The sequence below is a fragment of the Lepus europaeus genome, chromosome 3 (genome assembly GCF_033115175.1).
Source record: "Lepus europaeus isolate LE1 chromosome 3, mLepTim1.pri, whole genome shotgun sequence".
NCBI lineage: Eukaryota > Metazoa > Chordata > Mammalia > Lagomorpha > Leporidae > Lepus > Lepus europaeus.
Window position 1 is genome coordinate 6287537 of NC_084829.1, and position 27443 is coordinate 6314979.

Below are 27443 nucleotides of genomic sequence, written 5' to 3' on the forward strand. Positions count from 1 at the left end.
CCCCTTGTCCATGGTTCCACTTCCTGCAGCTTCAGTTACTTGCTCCCAACCACAGTACATAAACGCTACATGGAAAATTCCAGAAATAAACAACTCAGAGTTTTAAACTGTGCAGTCATCTGCGCAGCACGATGAATGCTCACACCACACTGCTCTGTCCTACCTGGGAGTGAGTCACCCTCTGTCCAATGCACCTGCTCTGTGTATACTTCCTGCCCATAATGTCACATAGCAGCTGTCTGGATTATCACATAGAGCTGCTATCTGAGGCTCAGGCATCCACCACCAGTCTCTGCTCTGTGTACACTGCCTGCCCATAATGTCACATAGCAGCAGTCTGGATTATCACATAGATAAAATTTGCTGCTATCCGAGGCTCAGGCATCCACCACCAGTCTCTGCTCTGTGTATACTTCCTGCCCATAATGTCACATAGCAGCAGTCTGGATTATCACACAGATAGAATTTGCTGCTATCCGAGGCTCAGGCACCCACCACCAGTCTCTGCTCTGTGTATACTTCCTGTCCATAATGTCACATAGCAGCAGTCTGGATTATCACACAGATAGGATTTGCTGCTATCCGAGGCTCAGGCATCCACCACCAGTCTCTGCTCTGTGTATACTTCCTGCCCATAATGTCACATAGCAGCAGTCTGGATTATCACACAGATAGGATTTGCTGCTATCCGAGGCTCAGGCATCCACCACCAGTCTCTGCTCTGTGTATACTTCCTGCCCATAATGTCACATAGCAGCAGTCTGGATTATCACATAGATAGGATTTGCTGCTATCCGAGGCTCAGGCATCCACCACCAGTCTCTGCTCTGTGTATACTTCCTGCCCATAATGTCACATAGCAGCAGTCTGGATTATCACACAGATAGGATTTGCTGCTATCCGAGGCTCAGGGATCCACCACCAGTCTTGGAATGAGGGCATCTCCTGTGGATGAGGTGAGATCACTGCATGGTAATACTCTCCATGGGTGCGAACAGAGTCCTGGAGATGCAAACCTTCCAGCTCTGGGTGCGTTTGGCCCATTTCCTGTGGTTGAGCCTTCTCCCCCATGTCTCATCTCATCCTGAATGGGTGTCTCAGCTTGACCAGACCTGTGTTGGATGCACTCACGGTTCCCAAGTCAGATCCACACTACTCCCTACCAGCCACATTCTCCTGATGTCTTCCCTCACTGCAGTGGACTTTCTGTGCGCCTTTTGGACATGAATTCCGATTTTTAACACCTCAAGATTGCCCCTTATCCCTCCCCCCGATTCTGTGGCTTTTGAATATCTCCCTTTTACTTCGGCTTTTGTTGGTGGCCACATGTCCCAGGTTTGTAAGAACAGTTGCACTTTCTGTCTGGTCTCCCAACATCTGGTCCAGTTAGCCTCCCTGTAGTCTCAAGTGTCCTCCTTTGGATGATAAATTGTACACTGACCCCAACTGAGCCCACTGAGCTCCCAAGCTCCAAGGTAACCACATGCAGGGGTGTATCTAAACCCTTATGGGATGCAATTTGCACACCAGGGAGAGGAGGTCTCTCCTGAGTTCTTTTAAAGCTGTTCTTGAAATGAATGGTGACTTCATTGCATTTGTTCACATTCATGGGATTCTGATCTTTGATAAAGGCCAGCTTTTCAGGGGTTGCCTTTGCATCTGATGTGATGATATGGATGCTCCTGGAAGGATGAGGTCGTGCTCTGGGAAGGAGGCAGATGTCACAGAACACCTCTGTTGAAGCCACAAACAGGAACTTCAAATCCTAGCATTTTGAGAGGCAGAGACTCACGAAACAAGCAATCAGGCTGCTCCCATATGGGGAGCACACCCCTCCTGGGTCTGCCCGAGTGAGCCTCCTCTACCACTACATGCTCTGCACAACTCCAGGAGCCTGGAGGGACTGGCTCCCAAGATCCAGAAAGAGCACCGGAACGTCTCAGGGGAGGATGTCTTTGTTAGAAGCTGTGTGCATCGGCAGAATAATAAGATCTTGGACTTCCAAGAAAGCCCTGGACCCAACCTGGAAGGTAGACACTAGACACTTCCTGTCCCTCTTGTAATCGCCCCAGTCCCTCCAGCCCCATTCCCAGACCAAGCTGCCTTGTTCTGAGATGTCACCCTTCAGCCACAGCCTGTTCCCGGGCTCTGGCTGCCCTGAGTAATTCCTGCCTGCCTGTGGGGCCCATTTCTGGTAGAGAATTTCACCTGTGCACCACTTGATTACACTCCACGGCTGCGTTGATTAATTGTGGACTTCTTTTTGCCCCCGTGATAGCAAGCTCTTTAGAGTCAGAAATGGGAGCCTTCTTCAGCTCCTCCTACGCTTTCTTAAACTCCTCTTACACCTCAAAGCACCGGGCACAGCAGAGATTTCTGCACCGAGAGTCACCGAAGATGTGAGAGGAGACGTTACAAAGGCTCCTAAGCAGAAACGGAAAGAAAGGGAACGAGGACGCTGAAGAAGCCACAGCAAAGCCCTCCAGCGGTGCAGCAAAGGAGATTCCAAGCGGCTAAGCTGGGTTCTAGCCAAGGCTAGGGCGACACATTTAGATCCAACCGTGGCTTCCTCCAGGCTAAAGGAACACTCCTGAACAGACACAAAGATTGCTATGCCGCCCACTAAGGGTCACTCCCATGACTCCCCTAACTCACAGGTAACAACACAGATGTGTGCAAGAGAGATAAGCAGAAAGAGAGAGAGAGAGAGAGAGAGAGAGAGAGAGAAGAAGAAGAAGAAGAAGAGAAGAAGAAGAAGAAGAAGAAGAAGAAGAAGAAGAAGAAGAAGAGAAGAAGAAGAAGAAGAAGAAGAAGAAGAAGAAGAAGAGAAGAAGAAGAAGAAGAAGAAGAAGAAGAAGAAGAAGAAGAAGAAGAAGAAGAAGAAGAAGGAGGAGGAGGAGGAGGAGGAGGAGGAGGAGGAGGAGGAGGAGGAGGGAGGAGGAAGAGAGAGGGAGGGAGGGAGGGAGGGATGGAGGGAGGGAGGGAGAGAAGTACAAATTACAAGAAAGAGGAAAATGGCTGAGATATTGAAAAAAAAAAGAGATGGCAGAGAGGGTAAGGAAAGAGAGGCACAACTATTTATGGCCTTACAGTCCTCGGATGCCTGTGCTATTACAGGAGCCCTTAATGAAAGGTATACTTCCTCAAGGAATACTGGCAGGATCTAGCTTTCCTATACAGTTGCAATATTCAAAATAAGGCTGGTAATTGGGCCATCTTATTAGCAGGAACTATCAGTAAGCAGTTCAAAGAGCTCCTAGTTATCTCCTCATCAGTCCTTAAAACACCCTGGCGCAGTACCCAGGGGCAGCGATGATAAATAATTAGGCCACTTGTATGTGTCCTTCAGTGGGTTTTAATTTCCCTCGCATGCTCTCTGCTCAGGATGGAGACACAGGAGCACGGCGCAACACGGGCACATCCATTTTCATTAAGAGTTTTCTTCCCCACCTTTCTCACCTCTTACTTGGCATACTGCACGCATGCCCAAGAATTGATGTGGAAAACCCAGGAAGTGCCCCCACAATGTCATCCCGGAGCTGAACTCACGGCTTTCTGATAGGGTGCAGTTCCAATTACCTGGGTGCCAATGAGCCAGGAGTAGGAATCCGTCTCCCAAGCCAAAGGGGTCCATGTAAGACAACCATGCGAAGGTACAAACACACAAAATCAAGGGTGACGGGGAGCTGGGGACGGAAGTGAGAGCAGGGAGGGGAGGATGTGAGGCAGGTACCTTGTGAGGGCTCTCATTGCTGTCCCCCCAACCTCCACAGGTGCTCCCCGCCACCCGTGTGATCTCACTGGCCATCCCCTTAGCCCAAGCACCCTAAGCTTCACTTGCCAAGGCGAGCTCTGCGGGCTGGGGTGGGGGGTCCCAAGGCAGGGCAGAGGAGGTGCCCTGTAAGGCCTTTGGCACTAGAATACAGGCTTTGAGACTCGCATCAACAACTTCAGGTAGACCGTGACCGATAGGTTGTCCAGTCTCCCATTTGACTAATGAAGCTGTTGGCATGGTCGTTGCAGGACCCAGGGTGTTTTTGGTTGGCGCCCAGTGATGGTTATCTTTGCCATCAGGAGAGAAAAGATACAAGGGCAGTGGCTTGTTCTTTCCCTTTTATTCTTTTTGTTTTGTTTTGTGGATATTTTAAAATTGGCAAAATGGTGCTGATCTGATCTACATACACATGGTAAAATATATCCAATCAAAACAACGAGCATATCCATATTCTCACCCATTTACCACCTCTTTGTAGTAAGAATGTTAAAAATCTGGTCTTTTAGCAGTTTCAAAATGTGCAATGATAATTATTAACCATGGTCACCATGCAGTAAATCTCTAAAACTTCTGCCTCCTCTATAACTTGGCACCCTTTGCTCAACAGCTTCTCTTCCCCAGCTCCTCCCTTCCTCTCAGCCTCTGGGGGCCACATTTTTACTGTCCTTCTACGGGACAGACTTCTTTAGACTCCACATATAAGTAAAGTCACACAGAGCTGTCTTCTTTTCTCGGCTTATTTCACTCATCATAATGTCCTCCGGTTCCACCTATGTTGTCACAGATGATAGAATTTCCTCCTTTTTAAGGGCTGCATAGTATTCTCCTGTGTATAGACATCATATTTGGTCTAGTCACCCATTGATAGTTGCTCAGGCTGCTTCCATATCATGACTATTGTGAATAATCCCAAATTGAACATGGAGGGCAGCTATCACTTTGGAATACTGAGTTTAATTCCTTTGGGCATATATTCTATAGGAAGGTCACTGGATCATATGGTAATTCTATTTATATTTTTTGGAAAACCTCCATACTATTTTCCAACATGGCTGTGCTGCTAATTCCCCCCCCCCACCAGCAACAACTATAGGGTTTCCATTTATCCACGCCCCTGCCAACACCCATTACCATCTTTTTGGCAATAGTCATCCTACCAGATGAGAAGTGATATTCATCCTGATTTTAATTTTAGTTTGATAATTAGATTTGAGGAGCATCTGTTTTAAACTTTTTCCTATGTCTTTTGGCCACTCACATCTCTTGTTTTGCATGGTGTTTGTTCAGATCCTTTGCTCACCACTGTGGGTAAATTGCTCAATCCCAGTGAACTTTGTTTCCAGGTGTAATGAAATTTTTTCCTACCCTCTCTTGCTTCTCACTTTGTTTTCTTTTCTTTCTTTCTTTCTTTTTTTTTTTTTTGTTACAGGCAGAGTGGACAGTGAGAGAGAGAAAGACAGAGAGAAAGGTCTTCCTTTGCCGTTGGTTCACCCTCCAATGGCCACTGCGGCCGGCTCATCTCACTGATCCCAAGCCAGGAGCCAGGTGCTTATCCTGGTCTCCCATGGAGTGCAGGGCCCAAGCACTTGGGCCATCCTCCACTGCCTTCCCGGGCCATAGCAGAGAGCTGGACTGGAAGAGGAGCAACCGGGACAGAATCCGGCGCCCCGACCGGGACTAGAACCCAGGGTGCCGGCACCACAGGCAGAGGATTAGCCTATTGAGCCACGGCGCCAGCCGGCTTCTCACTTTGATTGTAAAAATAAAAATGTGTTTCGTATACATTTCCTCCTTTAATCCAGAAAGAGCCTTTAAACGTTACAGTCCCTATTGTCAGATGAGAAGACGGTTTTTAGGTATTAAGCAAGCCTGTCATCACTGTCAAGGGTGGAGCTGGGATTCTGATGAGAACCTGCTTTGCCTACCACACTGCTTCCAACCCGTGTCACATGAGCCGCCGGCCCTGAAATGACCCCACGGGGCAGAGAGCCACTCCCTGGAGCACACGGTCACTCCTCAGACCACAGTGCAGTACCTTACTACAGGTGAGTCTCATTTCCTACACGAAGCAAACAGCAGACCAACCTCACCCACTGTACCATCTCCTGGTATAGAAGTGAGTGTAGACCCCTTTGGGGTGAGGGATGGGGGAGAAGCAAATCATACAGAACCACACTTATTCAACAACTTATTAGTGATATCTTCTTTTCCCCCAAGTCGTATTAGTGTCCCTGACAACAATCTCAGGCCTCCAATTTATCTTCCATACGTCTGCCACAGTCATCTAAAAGGTAGAAACAATCAAATTTTTTTAACACTGTACTCTAAACTCAAGAGGTTCCTGGTCATTTATTGAACAACATCTGAGCTTCTTATCAAGGCTGTCAATATGCTTCCAAGCTCCAGCAAGCTCCTGTTCTTTGTCTAGAATACATGTTGAACAGCCCTCATCAAAAAGCTGAAGTCCAAAAAGCTCTAAAACATTCTGAGGACAATACAGCGCAACGAGTGGAAGGTTTGACATCATTAACATTGTATCATGCACAAAATTATAAAAAATACAATATAAAATTATCTCCAGTATATGAGTAATGAAATAAAGGATTTCCAAAAGGTTCATGGAAATTATTTACTATGAAAATATTATGCATGGATTTCAATTTTTTGTATCAAATACACTTATCTTTTAATTTCCCCTTTCTATGAATTTTTTGAAGTTTGCTCATGTATGTAGCATACATGAATTTCATATTTAGACTTGGTTTCCATTCCCGATACACCTCATGATATATATTCAGGAAGAAATCCAGAATCTGTGATATTTCTGACCCCACGCATTTTGGATAGTGGGTATGCAGCCTACATATACTTTCGCCATTCCTGTACGTCAACTCCTACGCAATCCTTTGAGACCCAGCTCAACTAGCACTTCCTGGGGGACCCTTTCATCCTCCCTCATAGTCACACACTCTCTCCAAGGTGCCTTCCCAGCATTTGCCCCAAGAAGCATTGGCATCGAAACTCAACCTGAACTATTCAAACTGATCTCTCCAGACTCTGACCCCTGTGAACGTGAGTGCCAAATTAGTAGGATTACTTTAATGTTGGCATAAAGTCTTCATTTTGAAAGAAAGAGTGGATATGGAGTTACCATAGTGCATAGACTACAAGTGCAGTCAAATTCTCTCATCTACTCTCCTCCAGATTCTACAGAATAAATGAAATATGCAACTGTTGCTCAGCTTTTCCTACAGTGAGTTGTGCATTTTATTAAAGGGTGTTATAAAAACAAAAATACAGTTGGTCAGTGTGTGTGTAGCAAAACAATTTTGGCAAATGAGCTAAACAAGATTTACCTGTTGACTGTGTGCCTACTCAGACCCTTTAATATACTAAGTGCTTTGGGGCTCTTTGAGAAAAGACACAAGACATAGCATGATCCAAATGTATTTGACCATGGAACTGTCTCTTTTCCCAAGAAGCATCTCACACGACAGGTGTTCACAGAGAACACACTTTAGGAAACACCGTCCCAGTTTCTTAGATGCCATTATTAGTTACTTCAAAGACATGCTCAAAATGATCATGTTGATTGTCAATACAGAAACCCACAAGAGCACACATTTGAAATGACATCCTGCATAAAACTTTGTTTCAAAATGATGAAACCAGTAACCTTGTCTCACTAAGATGCAGTAAAAAAATATATAAGACAGAAAAATTTCTCCACACATTACCAGCTGCGTGACTTTGGGACAAGAAATTTCTTAACAGAGAAAGTATGTTATATACACAAAAGCCTCACATCAATGTGATGATTTATTCTGGAATTTCTGAAACAAGAATCCGTGGAAAAACAAGCTGTTGAAAGATTTGGGGTGCATTTTGTAAGAGTGCACCTGTGCATAGTAGGTTGAGCCTCCACCTGTGGCTCCAGCATCCCAGATAGGTGCCGGTTCACGTCCTGGATGCTCCATTTTGGATCCAGCTCTCTGCTATGGCCTGGGAAGGCAGTGGAGGATGGCCCAAGTACTTGGGACCCTGCACCCACATGGGAGACCCAGAAGAGGCTCCTGGCTGCTGATTTTGGATCAGCCCCGCTCCAGTCACTACCATCATTTGGGGAGTGAACCAGCGGATACAAAGCCTCACTCTGGCACTCTCTCTCTCTCTGCCTCTGCCTCTCTGTAACTCTGCCACTCAAATAAATAAATAAATCTTTAAAGAAACGCACCCGTGTTCTCTAAGTCCTTTACCACCTGCTCATCTCCTACACTTTCAAATAACTGGAAGTCTTCAGACACAGTGCTGAGTTTTACATCTCTCCGCCTGAAGTTTCACAGTTCTCACCTCCTTCCCAACACCCTTGAAGGACAAAGAATTCTTCTTCCATGTCAGTCCCTCTCCCATGACAATGTACTCTATGCTTCTAGCTCCTCCAGGATTTTTCTTCAGTCACCCACCGTTCCTCTTGAGCCTTCACGGCTCTTCCTCAACCAGTCCCCTCTCCTCTCTCCACATACAGGTGCAAACCCTTTCCATCCTGAAATATATTTGCAATCCACACAACCCCCTAACCCTCATTCTCTCATTACCATCCAAATTTCCTTTTCTTCAAAATTTTTTAAAGATTAATTCAGATTTTCTATATCTCATTTACTTTCAGACAGTTAAAATTTGGTTTCTGCCCAAGTAACGAACATCCCTAATGGCTGAGTCCAGTGGGAAGCTCTAACCTCAGGGCATCTCTTTGTTTTATTTTATAAAGTTGGTCACTCTTTCCTCTTTAAATACTCAACTCTCAGGTTGAGTGACACAGTGCTCCCTTGATCTTCCTACTTACACGATCACTTGGTCTTTGTCTTCTCCAGTTTCTAGACTTATTCCTTAAAAATGGTTTTCCCCAGGATTTGAGCCTTGGTCTATTTCTTCCCCACCCAAATTTCCATCTAACACAGACCTCTTCCCTAAGCTTCAGACTCCTGCTGTCTACTGTACATATTGGCCTGGAAGTCCCTCGAGTACTTCAAGCCCACCAGGTCCAAGTAGAATCATCTCATATTCTGTTGTTTCCTTGGTGGAAGTAGCATGCACCACGGTTTGGAGAGGCTGCCTGGGTTTGGACTGCAGCCCTGGCACTTTCCGGGTGTGACCGGGGTAAGTTACTCAAAACTCCAACCCTCATGAAAACAGAGTTGGCTGTGGTTGATGCCCAGAGGCAGGCCTAAAGAATTAAGTGGGCAGCGTATGGCACCTCTGCATAGCACCCAGTCCAGTGAGCTGACAATGGGGCCCACTGCCATCCTATCAACCCCCACACTGAGCTTTTTTCTCTGCAATCCCTGGCAACCTTTACTTCGCTTCAGAGCGCTAGCATCTGTCATAGTTACGTAGCCTGGAACCTGGGAACTAAACTTGCCTCATTCCCTGCCTCCTCTCTCTCCACGTGGACTACCATTGTAAGTTCTGTAGATTTAAAATGGTTTTGTTTCTTAAATTTGTTTATTCATAAGGAGTGGGTGGAGAGACAGAGAGAGTGTCTGGACCAGAGCCAAAACTAGGGCCTGGAAACTCAGTCCGGGTCTCCCACCTGTGTGGCAAGAACCTGATTACGTGGGCCATTGTCACTGCCTCCCAAGGTCTGTACCAGCAGGAAGCTGTAGTCAGGAACAAAGCTGAGTACTGAACACAGGTACTCAGATGCAGGGTGTGGTCCTCTTAACCCCCAAGCCAAACGCTTGACCAACTTTTTAGTTTTTGCCTCCTAATTATTCCTCAAATCATAGTCGTCCTCTCCATCTCTACAACCACAGTCCTAACCCAAGATCTCACCTTCTGTCCTATTTCAGTCATGAATGTGACAGAGATACTTGGAACAAGTATCTCACTCCTGTTCTTAGAAAATACCAGGGCTAACTAACATCAGCTGGCCTTCCGTAAGTACTCCTCGACAAGTAACAGAAACGCTGGGGCCCTGGTGACATTTTGATGTTTTATGGGTGCAACTGACCCAGTCTTGGGCACGTGCTGGCTGCACCCTCCATGACCCACCTCAGCGCTGCTGTCACTCAGGGATGCACTTCGATGCCCACGGGGGGGCAGAGCTGGAGGTGGCCTCAAGCCCAGACCACGGGGGGTCCACCAGCATCCATTTCTGGCTCTCTCCTGTCCCTGTCCACTGAAGACTCTAGAAGAAGGCAACACTTCCCTACCCTCCCTTAAGGAGAAGGTGCCAAGGAGACTTGAATACTTTGCTGGGAGTCAAAGCTTTTGTCTTCTGATAAGAGGGGCAGGTTTTGCTGAGGCCATCTGACCTCCTACTTTCCATTGTGGGCAGAGATTTCTAATGTAAGCCAGAGCTATGCAGTCCCATGTTGGCACTGAAGTAAAGGTCAAGAGAATCTTCTGGGTGCCAGCCTTGACACCCTTGGTCCGTGCTTGGACTTGGTCGGAAGCAACTCCAACCCGCTGGTGGAACTTGTCTGTGGGGGGGTCACCGGGAAGGGTGGCCTTGAGTGTTTTGAGAGGAGAGCTGGCCAAGAACGCAGCTGAAGATTCTGCCCTCACAATGACTTCTTCTTCCTCCTTGAACTTCACAACCGTCAGGGCTATGTTAAGGTAGCAGCAAATCAGCACCCTAAGCCACTCCCCAGCTTTCACAGCCCAGCTACGGGCTAACAAGATCTGACATTAACAGTGTGTCCATGCCTTCACGGGTTGTCACAACTGTAGGCTCTGAGGCAGGTGCATGGAGCAGAAGGCCCCACAGGTCCGCGGGCACATTTGCCAGCCCCACCCACCTCCTCAAGCTCAGGAACACCTCCTGCCTCACTCACAGAGATCCCTGCACTCAGCCCTGGACTCAGGGATGCGCTCACCAAAGCAGCGACCGGCTCAGGAGGCCAGGGAGCCCCTGATGCCCCTGCTTACCGTCCGGACCCAGCCTGGCACTGTGTGGTGCTCTAGGGCTGTCTCGCTGAAACTGACAAAGGCGTTTGCTTACATATTAAAAACGGATCAAATATCTCTAAGGAGGGAAGAAGGAACAAAGGAACTTAATCAGAGATAGAATCACTTATAGATAAGTCCTGTGCCCCAAGTTTCTGGGGACGGCAACAAGGGGAATCTCCCATGCATCAGCTGGTGCGTCTTATACTAAAGCCTCGGGAGACACAGTGGGACAGGAACCAAGGACTGACTTCACATCGGGGACAACTGAGTGAAAAGTTAGTCTTCTGAATTTTCAATATCAAATGGCTTTCTTTATGCGATAGTTACTTTCTTTGAAAATCGTATTTAAATTGATTTTTGTTGATGCATCTCATTATGTTAAACACTCTAAAAGAAATATGTAAAGATGTTCTTTTATTCTTTTTTTTACGACATATTTTTTTCTGTTTTTAGATACTATTTTCACATTCTGGGGCTCCTGAGATTGAGGTGCACCTGCACATACAAACTTTTGCACTTAATCATTTCCCGTTCACATTCCGTGCTTATCTCTTCTCATTACAGCAAGTGCTTGTAGAGCCTAATTTCCACAGCGTGGTTCAGTCCTCCCGAAACAAACACTGCGTTTTAACAGAATTGTTTCCAGGCCCCTGTGAGAGCCCACTGAGCTCTTTCTTCCAGTCTCAGCACTGCCGCACCTGGGAAGCTGAGGTCGTTGTGTGAACTTCCTGAGTGACATGAAATTTAGGGACGCCACTCTGGTTCAGAGAAACCCTCTCTCACCCGTCCTCTCAGCCCCCTTAGAAGTGTGCTTGCTCTCCAAATACAATGACACCTGTTCTGCAGTACAGCTACCCCTAAAGTGGACATCACAGGCTCTGAGAAGGGTTAGGGGACACGGTGGCTCAAAAAATACATGGACTTATATCTCAAAAGTCAGATGGGCTATGCTGCCCACCCCCTACCTCCCGGCCCGTTTTTATAGAAGGAGCACAGGTAGTGCTGTTTCTTCTGTTAAAAAAGAAAGCTGGGGGGGGGGGGGTGCTGGGCTTGAAGTGTTCGCTGTGGGAGAGCCGGTGCTCTGCTGCCCAGGCTCTCGTCCACGGTGCTGGCTGTGCTGGGTGCTGACGTCTGTCAGTCACTGAGTCGCTCCCAGAGGCTTGCCCACAGTCCCAGAGAGGCAACTCCAGATGCCCCTTGTCTTACGAGGGGGTTGCATCCTGACCAACCCATTGTAAGCTGAAAATATCCTAAGTCAAAAATGTATTTAATTCACGTAGCTAATGTGCCTAGGAAAGTAATGGAAGATGGTCCAAGTGTTCAGGCCCCGATCCCATGTGGGAGAACCAGAAAAAACTCTTGGCTCCTGGCTTCAGATCGGCCCAGCTCTAGCCATTGCGACCATTTGGAGAGTGAACCAGCAGCTGGAAGATCTTTCTCTCTGTCTCTGCCCCTCTCTCTGTAACTCTGCCTTTCAAATAAATGAGTCTTAAAAAAGAAAGACATCTCTAGCTGTTCTGCTCCTTCCCGCCTGGGACACGGAGCATCCTTTTGTCCAGCGTATCCACACTGCGTGCGCTACCTGCCCATTTGTCACCTAGTAGTTGTTCCAGTAATCAAGCACGGGACTGGCAAGGTATAGCAGAACCTGTGTTCAATTAACCCTTCTGTGGGGTCTAACACGAAGCCACAATGACCCCATCATTCACACGGCTTCTTCTCATCACCCAGGCACCGCGTGATCTCACATCACCGCGAGAAGAAGGGGGAGGACAGTAAGATGAGCTATTTTGAGAAAGGGAGACAGAGACCACATTCGGATTTATTACAGCATATTGTTAAGGTTGCTCTATTACCCTCTCAGCTACTGCTAATCTTACAGTGACTAATTTACAAACCAAGCTTTCTAGTAGTTACAGATAGGAAAACCCATAGCAGTGTGTACCTGGGTTTCAGTACCACCTGTGGTTTCAGGACGAGGAGGGACTATCCTACATTCACACACACACACAGAGAGAGAGAGAGAGAGAGAGAGAGAGAGAGAGAGGATCATGCATGCACTTTTCCATATGCTTCTTCATTCATTACCTTTCATGAAGTCACCCAGCACAGTTTTAATTTGTTCTTTTATAAAACAATTGTCCATTAAGTGAATATATCACAACCTATTTAACTCTTCCACTGCTGAGAGATGCTTCAGTGTTTATTTTTGGTCACTGTAAACAGGGCCATGGTCAGCAATACTCACCTCTATAAAGCGGATTTTAAATATCTTTGGTATAGACACCTAGGAGTGGAGTCCACAGGGGATATGTATTTTCAATATCATTAGGTATTGACAAATTACTCTCTAGAAAAATAACAAATTGCACATGTATATCAGCAAGGTATGCTTTTCTCTTATTATGGTCTAGGAAAAAATTCTATGTTTTTTCCCCCAATTTTTGCCAGTCTGATAGGTATTACTTTGATTTGCTTTCCCAGTCTGCTAGTGACTTTGAGGATGTTTCCAGACTCTTATACACCACCTGGGTTTCCTTTCTTGCTAATTGTCTCTTTCACGTTCTTTGTCAATTGCTTGTTTTATAATGCTAACTTATAAGAGCTTTTTCATATTTTCCATGTTAGCCTTTATCTGTGGTTTATATTTTGAGTAATTTTCCAGATCTGCCTTCTGTGTATTAATTTATTTGTGATACTTTTGGACATGTATTTGTATTTTGTTATTTGGCCTTATGCATGGACATTTGTGGTACACTGGTGTACATATATAGTTTTTGTGGCTTTTTAAAATTACAGTTTCAGAGTTTACAGTCATAGTTAAATCTGTTAAACTTTCCAAAAATATTATCTTGTGATATTTGGGGTGGGGGGGTTGTACAAATATTACCATCTGCAATTTGTTACAGTGTACAGTATAAGATGGGGTTAATTTCCATTTTTGTTAAGGAGACTCAGTTGTTCTACTATCATTTAAAAAAAAAGACAAAAAACTCCACACACTTTTCTTAGTCTATGAAACCTACACTTATATTAACCATGCTTATAGACAGAAACCCATGTCTGGATTCTCTATTGTTTCCTAGTCAATATTTTTATAATGCATTACGATGCTAAGCCTATAGAAAATATTACTTGTTATTTCTTTGCAATATTCTTGGTTATTGTATCGTCAAATGAACTCTAAAGTTATTTTATCTGTGTCTAAAATGAAAAAAAAAAATTCCTCCCCAAACCTCACAGAAACCCCACTGGAATTCTAATTGGAAACGAACATATTAATACTGGGAGAATTTTTAAATTGGCAGATGTCATTGTAACTATCGGTGGGGTGTAATGTGATGTTATCTGTATATATGATGCAATTTAAATAGTTAATTAACATACTCATCATCTCACATTTTAATTATTTCTTTGAGGTGATGAGATTTAAAATCCACCCTTAGAGCAATTTTGAAGTGCACCATATGTTATTAAGGAAAGTTACCATGCTGTGTGATAGATCATTAAAACTTACTCCTTCTCTCTCACTGAAATTTTGTACCCTTTGACCAACATTTAAGGAAACCTTAAAAATTTATATATTGAGACTTTCAGCCCAAGAACATGTTTCCCTTTCATTGATTTCTTGTGTCTTTTATTAAGATGTAATAGCTCCTTTATATGGGTTGTGAGTCTTGTTTCCTAAAGATTTCATTCTACCTTTTATAGTTTTGGTGACTTTTATAAGTGAAATATTTTTTCTTATTTCTATTTCTAGGTGCTTAGTGGTGGAGAAGGTGAAAGTTATTGATTTTTGGGTATTTATCTTCTATCTAGCAATCTTTACAAAGTTTTATTAATGCTGTGCTTTTTTGCCTTGAATCCATTGGGTTTTCTACACACACAACCATTGTATTTGCAGAACATACAGTTTCGTCTCTTATTCTTCAGCATTTTTTTTTTTTTTTGACAGGCAGAGTGGACAGTGAGAGAGAGAGACAGAGAGAAAGGTCTTCCTTTTGCCGTTGGTTCACCCTCCAATGGCCGCCGCGGTAGCGCGCTGCGGCCGGCGCACCGCGCTGTTCCGATGGCAGGAGCCAGGTGCTTCTCCTGGTCTCCCATGGGGTGCAGGACCCAAGGACTTGGGCCATCCTCCACTGCACTCCCTAGCCACAGCAGAGAGCTGGCCTGGAAGAGGGGCAACCGGGACAGGATCGGTGCCCCGACCGGGACTAGAACCCGGTGTGCCGGCGCCGCAAGGCGGAGGATTAGCCTAGTGAGCCACGGCGCCGGCTTATTCTTCAGCATTTATAGCAGATTGTTTTGCACTGTGTACTTTCTAAAACTTTTAAGACAATACTTAAGACAATGGATGGTGACAGCACACATTTCTAATTTCAGATTAAATTAGTTACCCCCTGCCCTCAACTTGGGATATTGAAAGTTGTTGTTTTGGGGTATTTTATTGGAAATGAGGAATTTTCTTCTACTTCTGCTTTGCTTAAATTCTTTTTTCAAAAAATGGCTGCTGATGGGGCTGGTGTTTCAGCCTGGTGGGTTGAGATGCTGGTTGGGAGGTCTGGGTTCGGCCCAGATTTGAATCCTGGATCCAGATTTCTCCCAGTTCAGAGACTAGGGGCAAGCAGGTGAGAGTGCCCATGTGGGAGATCCACACTGAGCTCTCTGCTCTCAGCTTCTGTTGGCCCAGTCCCAGCTGCTGGGGGCATTTGGATGGTGAACCAGACAGCTCTGTCTGTCTTTCAAATAAATAAATTTCTAAAAATTAGAAAATAATAAGCAGTTGCTGAACTCTGTCAGGTACCTTCCAGTTTGATTTGATTCTCTATTTCTTGCTTTTGTGTCTAGGATTAGGTAAGCAGATTTCCACATATTGAGCCACTCAGGCCTCTCTGTGCATGTTTGCTTATACTTGTAAATTCCTGAGAAACGTTTACCAAAATGTGTCCAACGTGGATCACTACAACTTAATAAAAGGGTTTTGTGATCAAGTTAAGTTGAGAAGCACTGGACCAAAGTGCAATGGAATCCCAGAACCTGAGATGGCAGCAAAGTATTTTGTAAATTTTACGAGACCATCCCATCTTGCACGGGCCACTTTGTGGTACTATCTTAGAAAGGAACAAACTTTGTGAAATGTACATTATATATATGTGTATGGAAGTATGCTAAGATTTCTAAATATTTTCAACACAGGAGATTGATTCAGTCATAATGATAAATTAAGTCACAGCTACAGGATGCCTGAGCCACTAGTTCTGGGAAACATAACGTAGCTAAGTAATGTTTTGTGAAAAATGTCCTAACTTTTATTTCTTTTTTTTCTTTTTTTTAATTTAATGAATATAAATTTCCAAAGTACAGCTTATGAATTACAAAGGCTTCCCCCCCACACACAACTTCAGCCCCAGTCATCCATGTGTGGCATTATGCAGACCCGTCTTAGGGCACAGGGTGACCCAGGGCGTGGATGCAATTCCAGCTCCAGCCACTGGGAGAAGGAAACAGCACAGCTGTACCTGCAGCCGCCCCTCTGTGCAATGCGGCCCGTGGAAGCATGACTAGGACTCGCACACGTTACTCACCAATGACGTATTCCACCCTGAAGAAATCCCTCTTGGGGTCGTAGGGACGGTTAAAGTCAATCTGCACGTAGAAGGGCTGCCCCCTGCGCACAATCAGCTTGCTGTTGTCGTACTTGTCGGTGTGGTGCTCAATCTTGTTGGTGTCCCATCTCTCCTTGAAGAGGTGCACGTCTGTGACATTAAGGTAGTCTGGACACAGAGAAAACACAAGGGGAAGCCGCTGAGCAACTCCGGGTGAAGCACAAACTCAGAAAACAGCAGGAAGACAGCCAGGTCTGCTGACGCCTGAACACGGGCATCAGCCCCTTGGACACTCCTGCTTTTGAACAGAGCTCTTAAAAGCTGTTCCCATTCACGATCACGTTCCAGACCACCCGGCATTCACTTTGGGGAAGACAGATCCAGACACCTGGAGGCAGAGAAGCCACAGCCAGGGTTCACTCTTGGGGTTGTAGCTGTCCTGCTGGGTGTTGGTCCTGATACGGCTGTTCTCACTGGGTGACTGACCAAGGACAAGCAGGAGGAGCCACTCCAATTTTCTCACTTTTCTAAGGAAGAATCGATTCTGGCAAAGCCCCACGGGGACCCTGTAAGGGCAGAGTCGGCCATTTAGAGTCCTCTTGCTGGAGGAAGGGTCGAATACCCCCTTCTCTGTCATTCTAAAGACAGATCTGGTCCCTCGAGGGCAGGAAGGGGAGGCGCTGGCTCTGAAGAACTGAAAGTGACATTCCCAGAGACAAGCCTGGTCATTCCCATTCTCCCAGGCAGAAAAGCACCTCGCGGGGAGTGACCCAACTGCAGCACAACCTGGTCTATTTCATGGCTCTGAGTTTTGGGAGCAGGAGTGTCAGCTGTGCTGACAGGTGCAACTCAAACCCATGTGCTCATGGGAAAACAAGGAGAGGCCAATGCACATACAGGAGATGACCTAAGGAATGTGACGTGTGGCGTGAACGCCCTTCACCAAGGCTCTGACACGTGATAGCCCTGGGTACAGGTTCAACCCCCCTCTAGCTACCCAAGTCCACTGCAGGTTAGATCTGGTCTAGGAAGGATTTCCGTATACGGCACTGGAGTCCCAAAGGGCGTGGGGAGAGAAGGTTGGGCGGGAGGTGGGGTTCGTTGGCCTGCTGGCCTCCCTCCCTCTCTGGGAGTGCCTGCTGCACGCCCTGCCCTTGGGCTGTGAACACAGCACACGGTGAGCACGGCTGTTGAGCGCTAGCCACGCTGGGAGTGCTGCCGTGGAAGCGCTCAGATGGCCTCCCCGGCTTTTACCTGTTGTTCCCAGGCGGGACTCCTGGTTCCCTGGGCCTCCATGTTTTCCTCATAGGTAAAAACAGGAAGTGAGTTCTTAACGGTTCTGTCCTGCTCTGAAGTTGAACAGTTTCTGATACAGTCTCGATACATTGAGAATTCAGGCAATCCTGAGTCAGAATCCAGTGTGCTTTTTATTTATTTATTTACTTTTTATTTTTTTGACAGGCAGAGTGGACAGTGAGAGAGAGAAAGAGAGAAAGGTCTTCCTTTGCCGTTGGTTCACCCTCCAGTGGCTGCCATGGCCGGCGCACCGCGCTGATCCAAAGGAAGGAGCCAGGTGCTTCTCCTGGTCTCCCATGCGGGTGCAGGGCCCAAGCACTTGGGCCATCCTCCACTGCCCTCCCGGGCCACAGCAGAGAGCTGGCCTGGAAGAGGGGCAACCGGGACAGAATCCGGTGCCCCTTCCGGGACTAGAACCCGGTGTGCTGGCGCCGCAGGTGGAGGATTAGCCTAGTGAGCCGCGGTGCTGGCCATCCAGTGTATTTTTCTCTGAAGGGAGGAGAGAACTTCCACTTTGCCTGTGCCCTGTCTAAATATGGAACGAGTTTGTGGACCCAAAAGGCTTCCATAGCCTAGGCAGCTCACGTCATGTGCCTCGGGTGATCACTGACGTCACACATAAGAGTGTTAACTGGTAAGTTAACAACAGGAGTCACTGTGCACTAGCTTCCCATGCAGGGCCTCTGTCCTCGGAGAGTTGCATTGTAGAGTTAACAGTAAAATCTGCTCTCAAAGATTTACTTCATTTTAGTGTATTAAGTGCAGGATATTCTTCTGTCTCATAAGCGATAGTTCTGTCTAAGCGCTTGCAAAAGACGAATCATCCTTGGGTTCTTCTTCAAAGTTAATTGTTTATATATATACTTTTATTGAATAAGAATATTGTTTTCTTTATTGTAAAAATAATCTTGGGGTTCCATTTTACAGTAGGGTAATAATAGTTAACAATAACATATAGTATTTTTCTAAATAGCTAGAAGAAAGGCTTTTGGATGCTCACACTACAAAGAAATATTGAATATATGAAGTGATGGATGCTAATTATCCTAATTTGATCATTAAAATCTATGCATGTGTCGAAATATTACATTGCACCCCATAAATATGTACAATTATTGTTTGTTGATAAAAAAATAATCTAATAAAGAAAGGAAGTGATCCAGATAGTTAACCCATCCTGCTCGGTGAGTTTTCTCACCTTCGGAATGAGGACACTAATCTGAGAATTTCTCAAAAGGTTTCGTGATGTAAGAGGCAGCAGGCGTGGCACAGGCCTGGCACCCCACGGGGGGCGTGGTCTTCCTGTGGCTCGTGGGACAGGAAGTGTGGTGGGCATTTCCCATGGCACAGTGTCCCGTGGGTTAGTCGGACAGCCACGTGCAACAAACAGGAAGTACAAGATGCGGCTTTATCTTCACCCATGTCAGAACCTTGCAGCAGTACGTGGTCCCCTGAAGGGTACTTTCTTCCTCTTTTTGCTGCGGCCGAAGATGTTCAGTTCTCCAGACCTCTCTCTTCCATGCTGCCTGTCTCTGAAGTTCTAGGCTCATTAAGGTCATAATCCCCAGGCTTCAACCAGCCAATGAAAGATCTGGAGACTCCTAAGTGACCCAGGTGAAAGTAGCTGGTAATGAACTCACCTGGTCCTCTATCTTAGAATAACGCCTTGCAACAATTTTGCTTTTTAAAATATCTAGGGGCCAGTGCTGTGCCATAGTGGGTAAAGCCACCGCCTAGAGTGCTGGCATCCCATATGGACACCAGTTTGTATGCTGGCTGCTCCTCTTCCGATCCAGCTCTCTGCTGTGGCCTGGGGAGGCAGTAGAAGATGGCCCAAGTCCTTGGGCCCCTGCACCCACCTGGGAGGCCTAGAAGAAGCTCCTGGCTCCTGGCTTTGGATTGGTACAGTTCTGGCTGTTGTGGCTATCTGGGGAGTGAACCAACAGATGGAAGACCTTTCTCTCTGTCTCTCCCTCTCACTGTCTATAACTCTATCTCTCAAATAAATACATAACATCTTTAAAATAATTAAATAAATCTTTAAAAAGATATCTAAAGTTGGAAGCCCTCAGAAATGGGTGTGATTGGCTCCCACCCATCAGCACCAGTGGAAGGACAGGATAGCCTGGGAGACCCCCAGAGGTCCACAGCCCGCTCTGGACCATGTGGGAACCTGCCATGCGTGCAGCAACACAGCCCCGCTATGAACATGCACCTGCCACGCTATGTGAAACATCTCCTCTCCGTGCACGGTCTGTTCCTCAGGCTCCCAGCCTCCGTGTGAACCGGGAACTCACTATCTCCCGCAGCGGCCGGTCCATTTTTAACCACTTTGATGATGTGAAACATCCTCTTTGGATGAATGGGCATCTGCTTTCTGTGATTCTTCTGGCTGTGGCTCCTTGTTCCGACTTCTGGATAAATATAGACCGAGTCCTCTCTTCGTGTCGTCTGGCGCTCTCGAGGTATTTAAAGGCTGCTCTCTGGCTCCCTCCGAGTAAAGCAGCCATCATCCCTCCAACCGATCTTTAGGAACTGAGTTGCAGAATGTCTGCCCACCCTCCGCGTTGGAACACACTCCATTTTGTCGAGGTCTGTCCTGAAGTGTGTTCCCTAGGATTAACTGCGTTTCTCTGGCTATGGTCTCTCCAATAAAGACCAATGGGGCCATTACATCTTTTGAAATAAATAGTATATTTCTAGTTTTTCAGCGCAAGATAGCATCAGTGTCTTACATTCTGTTATCTGAATGCTGACTTTTAGTAAGAATTTGGTGAAATAATACATCCAAAAACGCGTTCCAAAGTCACTTCTACCAATGGTGAATTAAAATTACAATTCAACTCAGACCCCTGCAAGACACTCATGTTGTATTGGGGTGTAGCTCTCTACGCAATTGTTTTCTTCCTTTTTAGCCCAATTTTAAGGCCTTCCATGTATTTGCATTAAATTTCATCTCACTGAATTAGCTCATAATTTCAGACTGTACGTGTGCTTTCAATATATTTGATATTCTCCACAGCTTCCTGGTCTCCGGGATTTTCATAGCATACTATTTTATCCTGACATCCAAGTCATGGATATAAATGCTGATTAAGCCAGCAACCCAGTTACACGCTCAGTCAATGCACAGTGGAAACACTAAAAAGTGAACAAAAAACTATGGGGCACTGTTGAAGGCAGCGGAGGGTGCTGGGTGGGAGGCTTCTGGGAGGAGCGCTCACCCTGATTAGGAGGTGTGAAGAGAGTTTTCTGGAGCAAGGGGGGGTAAGCAGTGGGCAAGGAGGAGAGCGTGGTCCATGTGGAGGGGGAGGTAGGGGAGAAGGCTTCAGGCAGAGGGGAGGGTGCATGAAGACTGAAGCCAGAAAGTGCACGGCTTCCCAAGGAACCAGGGCATGTCTATTTGGATGGAGTGTGTGGGAGCCACAGCGGAAGGGCAGGCAGGAAGCTTCTGGTGGAAGCCACGGAGACCATGTCCAGCGGTGGGGACTTTTAATTGCACTGAGCAGGAAAGAAAGAATCTGAAACAGCAAACGACCTGATTAAATCGATGGAGCTAAATGACATGATTTAATTGATCGATTGATCAATCGACCAGTGAGCTGTTTTGGTGATGGGGGATAGGTTGGGATGGTGGCTGTGCGCATGCTGGGGAGCCTGAGTTGTTGGCTGCAGTGTCCTGGGAGTTCCCTCTGCGTGCAGGGCCGGCGCTCAGTGCTCCTCAAACACACCCAGGATCCGCCTCCTTCATTGCTGCTTTTCTCCTCCTTGACAAAGCACCCCAAAAACGAGTCTCTTAGCTTTATGCCTCGGCTTCCCAGGGACCTCTGTCTACAGAGAAAAGCAAAGCAGGGTGGGAAGACGCCAGCACGCGCATCACTTTGGTATCTAGTTCTCGTCTTTGGGTCTAGTTCTCATTGAGAAAGAAGGCTGGATTTCCACCCTGCTTCACGGGCAGTGCATCCGCCTGCAGTCAGCTCCTCCCTGCTTGGGACGGTGCTGTTTGTCAGGACACCGACAGGTGTGGGAAGCCCAAGGGCGCCGTGGCTAAGCCAGCTTTGAGAAGCGCCGACCTCACTGAAGTGAGTCAGGATAACAACAGACTGGAATCCGCTGATGTGCACTGCAAGCCTGCCACACACACACACACACACGCGCGCGCAGGGGCTTCCACACTTCCACGGTCACGGGAGATGTGCTCTTTGGAGAACAGTGTTTTGCAGGTCGTGCTGTGGAAGTGGTTCGCTACCTACTGATTGTGCAGCCTCCGCAGCATAATGTTCTTATCTTTTGTGTGGGAATGAAATACACACCTTGTAGAGAGTCTGGCGCCAGGTCAATGCTCAGTGAACATTTTATTATTATTATTTACAGAGTAGCACAGTGGATTAGAGCTTATGGTCTGGAGCCAGACCACCTGGACTCCAGTCCCCGCTCTGCCACTTACTGTGTCTATGACTTTGGACAGAAACTTCTTGGATCCTAGTTTTCTCATCTTCGAAGCAGTTGATGTGGGGTTAAAGGAGAAACTGCATCTCAGAGGCTGGCACGCGGCAAGTGCTCAGCCACTGGCAACAGCAACAGTGAGCCACTGAGCGTGTGGGCGGACCCTTGAGGTCAAAGGTTATCGGAGATGCAGCCATGGAAAGCTGAGATCTGGAAATGGTCTTTGGACCCATCAAGGCAGGCATGCCCCTCACTTTCCAGGTCTGAGCACACAGAGGCTTTTTCCTTTCCTGAATTTCTGTGAATAAAACCAATCCTTTTTACCCTCTTGATTTTCAGAGTAATTCCTCTATTTTTTAAAAAAAAGTGTATATGTGTATGTGTGTGTGTGTATATGTATATTTATATAAACATATATATAAACCACTTCACATTATCTTTATAGGAGGGGCTTCAACATTTCACAGACAATTATGTCTTAATTGCATTCTCTATGAATTTTGGAGGCGTCTCGCACACTTGACTTCACCCATGGGCTTAGAATCCCTGAGGTCTAGGTGGAGTCTCAGGCCTCTTGTCACTGTGCCTGGGGGAGCTGTGCAGAAATGCCATGGCAGCTGCCACTTCTCACTCGATACCCCTAGGACCTGAAAAGGTGGCGCTGCAAAGTGATTACTCCTTCTACAGTGGACTGTTACACTGGTCACAGATTAGCCACTGCTTCCCGTAAATACCGTTCGCTAGGGAGTTTCATTCTTTAGAGATGCCAGTTTCAAAGCCAGGTCTATTTCTGAAGGTGGTGATATGGGATTCGATCACAGGAGGCCTCCCTATCTGCAGTTTTGACTTTTAAAGATGTATTTAATTTATTTGAAAGGCAGAGTGACAGAGAGCGGGCGCCCCCCCCCCCACATATACACGAACACACATGGAAAGATTTCCCACGTGGCTGCAATAGCTAGGGTGGAACTCAGTCTGGGTCTCCCATATGCACAGCAGGGACCCAAGTCCTTGCGCCATCGCTGCTGCCTCCCAAGGTGTGCATTAGCAGCGAGCTGGAATCAGAGGCAGAGCTGGTGCTCGGATCCAGGCACCTCAATGGCGGACGTGGGTTTCCCACATGGTGTCTTAACCCACTGTGTCCAATGCCCGCCTTCCCCAAGTGGATCATTCTCTAAAAATTAGAGAAGGAGATGATAGCCATTGGCTTCTCTAGTGTAACCTTCTAAAGATCAATGGGTTTCCTAGGGGTTGCCCCAAGTATTGTGGCAGGAAGCAAGGTCCTAACCACCACTGGTACCAATGACTGTACAACGCGGCCAGGCACCCGCGGGTCAGGTCAAGTACACTATTTGGATCTTACAACACCCGACATCGGCAAGGACTCTAGAGTTGCTTGTGATAAAATATGAGCCCTGATATACAATGGCATCATTCCCTCTGTGTCCGTGTCGCCTCCTAGAATGTGCTAGGCGGTGGCTGCTCAGCCACCATTATTAGGCTGGCATCCCGCTGTCGATCCCATTGGCTTAGGAGCACAGTTCCAGGCTCCATTCACCACCAACAGGAAATGATTTCGCCTCCCCCCGTCCAAGCCCAGTAACTGGCAAAACCGCAGCTCATCGCTCAGCTTCTTCTTCTTTTTTTTTTTTTTTTTTTTTTAAGATACTGTAGCAGAAACTTGGCAGCTCACTCTTTCAAAGTGACAGCTTTCAAAAAGTCTCCCTCCCACAATCGAGCCCAATTCCAAGCACACGGGAAGAGGGACTGTTAAAGAGAAAAGCTCTCAGGAGCCAGCTGCTCCCCGCCCTCCTACTCATTCCCCTAATATGAAAAAAAGTGGATTATTTTCTCCCTGGGTTGTAAAAATATTCTTCAGAGAATGATTATACCTGTCACAGATGGAATCCTGAAATAAGTTAAATGTTTAGGCTCAGCCTCTAGGAATCCCCTGGGGAGTCGAATTCTCCGTGCAATCTTTGGTAACATTATTACCAGGCACAAATGCTGGCCACCAGGAGCCAGGTCAGTCTGTTTCCTGTGAAAGGCACAACAGGAGGAGGGGTTCTTCCTCACTCACTTGTGGACGCCTAGCAGTGGAAAGCACGGGAATCAGAAGGATGACAAAGGTTGTCTGAAGCACTCGCTCCTCTCCCTCCTGTTGTTAAGGTGTCCCAGGGCCTAGGAGGCTGCGGAATCGCTCAGCTGCCCAGAGGCTGTTAGAGCAAGAGGACAGGGACTCACACTGACCCCAGGGACCAAGATCCCTCTGCTCTGCTTCTGCCCCAGCCTGGAGCATCCCCACGAGCCTCCTCTCCATTTGCCCCATGGCTCTGGAGTTCCCTTTCTAACACAAGGTTCTGCTGTTTGGAATCCTCTATTATCTGCGAGATGAAAGGGAAGAAGGTCTCCAGGTCCTGCTACCGCCATCTTTTCCTGTTCCCTTGTCACTCCTCGCTACTGTTCCCTCTGTGAAAATGCCTTTCCATGCATCGCCCGCCAGGCCGCAGTTCGGACTCCCTGTCACCAGGACGCCTTCCCCACCCTCTGCCCCACTGCCCCAAGCCGCCCAGCAGTGCTATTTCACTCCAATGCGAACTGCCATGCCCTTTGATCATTTCCTCTACCAGAACAAGAGTTGCCTGAGGCCACAGACCGACTCACTCACTTTTGTGACCTCACAGAGAGCCCGGGACAAGCAGCGTGCTTCTCCACGGACTCGGCGTGGAGATGGAGTGGTGCCGCACCACGTCACCATGTCCTAACCTCCTACCCCTCGCGGAAGGCCTCTCTCTCATTCAGCAGCGCTGTAGCCTGGGAGGCTCACGCTGCACGAAGAAGCAGCTGACCGGGAAGCAGCCACTTGGTGGATTTAGGTCTGCCAAGCCATGGTGTGCAGGAGAGAAGCTTCAGCAAGGCAAAGGACTCCATTTGCCTGAAAAGCACTAGAGTCCATCTACGCTTGGTTTCCCCAGAGCCAGGCTGGCTCTCCTCTTGGAATCCAGGGCACCTGCGCTGTCAAGCCAGTATCCCAAGGACAGCTGTCAGTGACCGCCTACTGTCTAAAACAGAATCAAACCAACCTGAGAATACAACGCAATCTTCTGGAACATTCCATTTCCAGCTCCACCTATCCCTGCAGGCAAGCAAAGCTGAGGAGAGATTTTTTCCGAAGCACCAACTGAACTTGCAGACCAGTCTGTTAGAAATCCAGGCAAATCCAGACACTCTGAGGAGGTTCTAACAGTACTTTCCTGGCTATAACTGAGTTTACGGGGGACACAAGGGTCTCTAAAAACCACACAGTACATCAAACATTGCCCCTAACTGGCCAGCCCCACCTCTGGAATTCCACCGTCTCCTCAAATATTTCATTGTTTCTTAGGCGTCCTGGTGTGTTTGGGAGGACTCTCATAGGGAGTTTGCATTTGAAATAGAGTCCACAAAAATAATTCTTAGCTAAAGATTCACCAAAGCCAGGACTCAGGATATTGTACCCCCACTGAATGTATATTACACGTACCACACGCAGGAATGCTCAGAGCTTCCTGCTCCAAGACTCGTCACGACAAAAACCTGGCATTTGCCCCCCTTTCTTCTTTGTGCTTCTCTGGAAGTTTCTCAAGAGCAGCTTGCTAACCTGAAGAGCCGCGGCAGAAAACACCAAAGTTAGACCCAGGGGTTTCTGTACCCGCAAACCATCCATCCTCTGCTCTCAAGGGGGCACTCGCGTGTCCACGTGGAGGCCACTAGTGGCTAATGCAAGAATTGCAAGAACTTGGCATTTGAAAACCAACCAACCAACCAAAAAAAAAAAAAAAGGGATTGTGCCTTCCTAAGTTCAGTTCCTCAGAAGACAGGACTTGGGAAGACTTGATATTATTGCCAGCAGAATCTCATGTTAGCATAATTGAACACAGATCTGAAATGTGCAGGATAAGCTCCTTGTTCTGATGTGTTGTATGCCCTTTCCTTTTGTCCTGCCCTACTCCTTTGAGGCTTCACAGTTAGGATCCTGGATTCAGGGACCGGGTCCTCACAGCAGGTGGTCCTTCAGGCTATCTGCGTGAAAAACAGTAAATGGATGCAGGCTTATGAACTCTGGACCTGGCTATTAATAGTAAGATTCTAGCGATGCCGACAGACTGCTCGATTCTCAAGCGATGGACTGCATTCATTCATGCTACAGTCAGGGAGCCTTCACACTCCAGGACAGCGCCACGACTGAGTGTCCCAGAGTGTCCCCGGGGTTCTGCAGTTGTGACTTCCAAGCAAATAAGGACTGAGTTTTCTAAATGATTCAATTGGGGCCAGCGCTGTCAGAGCGGGTAAAGCTGCCACCTGCAGTGCTGGCCTTCCATATGGGCACAGGTTCAAGTCCTGGCTGCTCCACTTCCAATCCAGCTCTCTGCTATGGCCTGGGAAAGCAGCGGAAGATGGCCCAAGTCCTTGGGCCCCTGCACCCATGTGGAAGACCCGGAAGAAGCTCCTGGCTCTTGTTTCGGATTGGTGCAGTTCTGACCATTGCAGCCAATTGGGGGGGTGAACCAGCGGATGGAAGACCTCTCTCTCTGCCTCTCCTTCTCTCTCTGAGTAACTCTGGCTTTCAAATAAATAAACAAATCTTTAAAAATGATTCAGTTAAGCTACTCTCCACTCTTCCCTCCCCCCCACCCCAAATAAATAAACAGTAATCCCAGATTTCTTTTTCTTTTTTTTTAAATTTTTGACAGGCAGAGTGGACAATAGAGGGAGACAGAGAGAAAGGTCTTCCTTTTGCCATTGGTTCACCCTCCAATGGCCGCCGCAGTAGGCGCGCTGCGGCCGGCGCACCGCACTGATCCCAAGCCAGGAGCCAGGTGCTTATCCTGGTCTCCCATGGGGTGCAGGGCCCAAGCACTTGGGCCATCCTCCACTGCACTCCCTGGCCACAGCAGAGAGCTGGCCTGGAAGAGGGGCAACCGGGACAGGATCGGTGCCCCGACCGGGACTAGAACTCGGTGTGCCGGCGCCGCAAGGCGGAAGATTAGCCTACTGAGCCACGGTGCCGGCCAATCCCAGATTTCTTAAGAAATTGACCTACCCGTACAAATTCTGTGGCAGTTTTGATGTCATATTGGCAATGTATTGTTTGGAGTACAGGTCTGTAGGGGTACAGGCTGCACATGCTTCCTGCAGAAATAAGTGGTCCCTGGCAGGTTCTGACCTGGTTGGGATTTCATTGTTTGCACCTTCTGGATCGGTGAGCATCCACTGCTCGTGTGCTATGGGTCGGACGCTCTCACAGGTGCTGTTCAGGAGGCTCTCCCGACAACGTGTGAGGGAGGCATTTTGCTGGGGGGGGGGGGGGGGACCTGAGGCTGAGGACA

The 27443-nt window shown here is 47.4% G+C and overlaps 1 protein-coding gene across 1 annotated transcript in view; it reads right to left on the reverse strand.

Moving 5' to 3' along the window:
- F13A1 (coagulation factor XIII A chain) overlaps positions 1-27443 on the reverse strand; it is a 163516-nt gene that overhangs the window by 134395 nt on the left and 1678 nt on the right. Inside the window, exon 2 of the mRNA XM_062187323.1 lies at positions 16312-16500. Within this exon, the coding sequence (XP_062043307.1) occupies positions 16312-16500 (189 nt within the window). The remainder of the gene's footprint in view (positions 1-16311; positions 16501-27443) is intronic.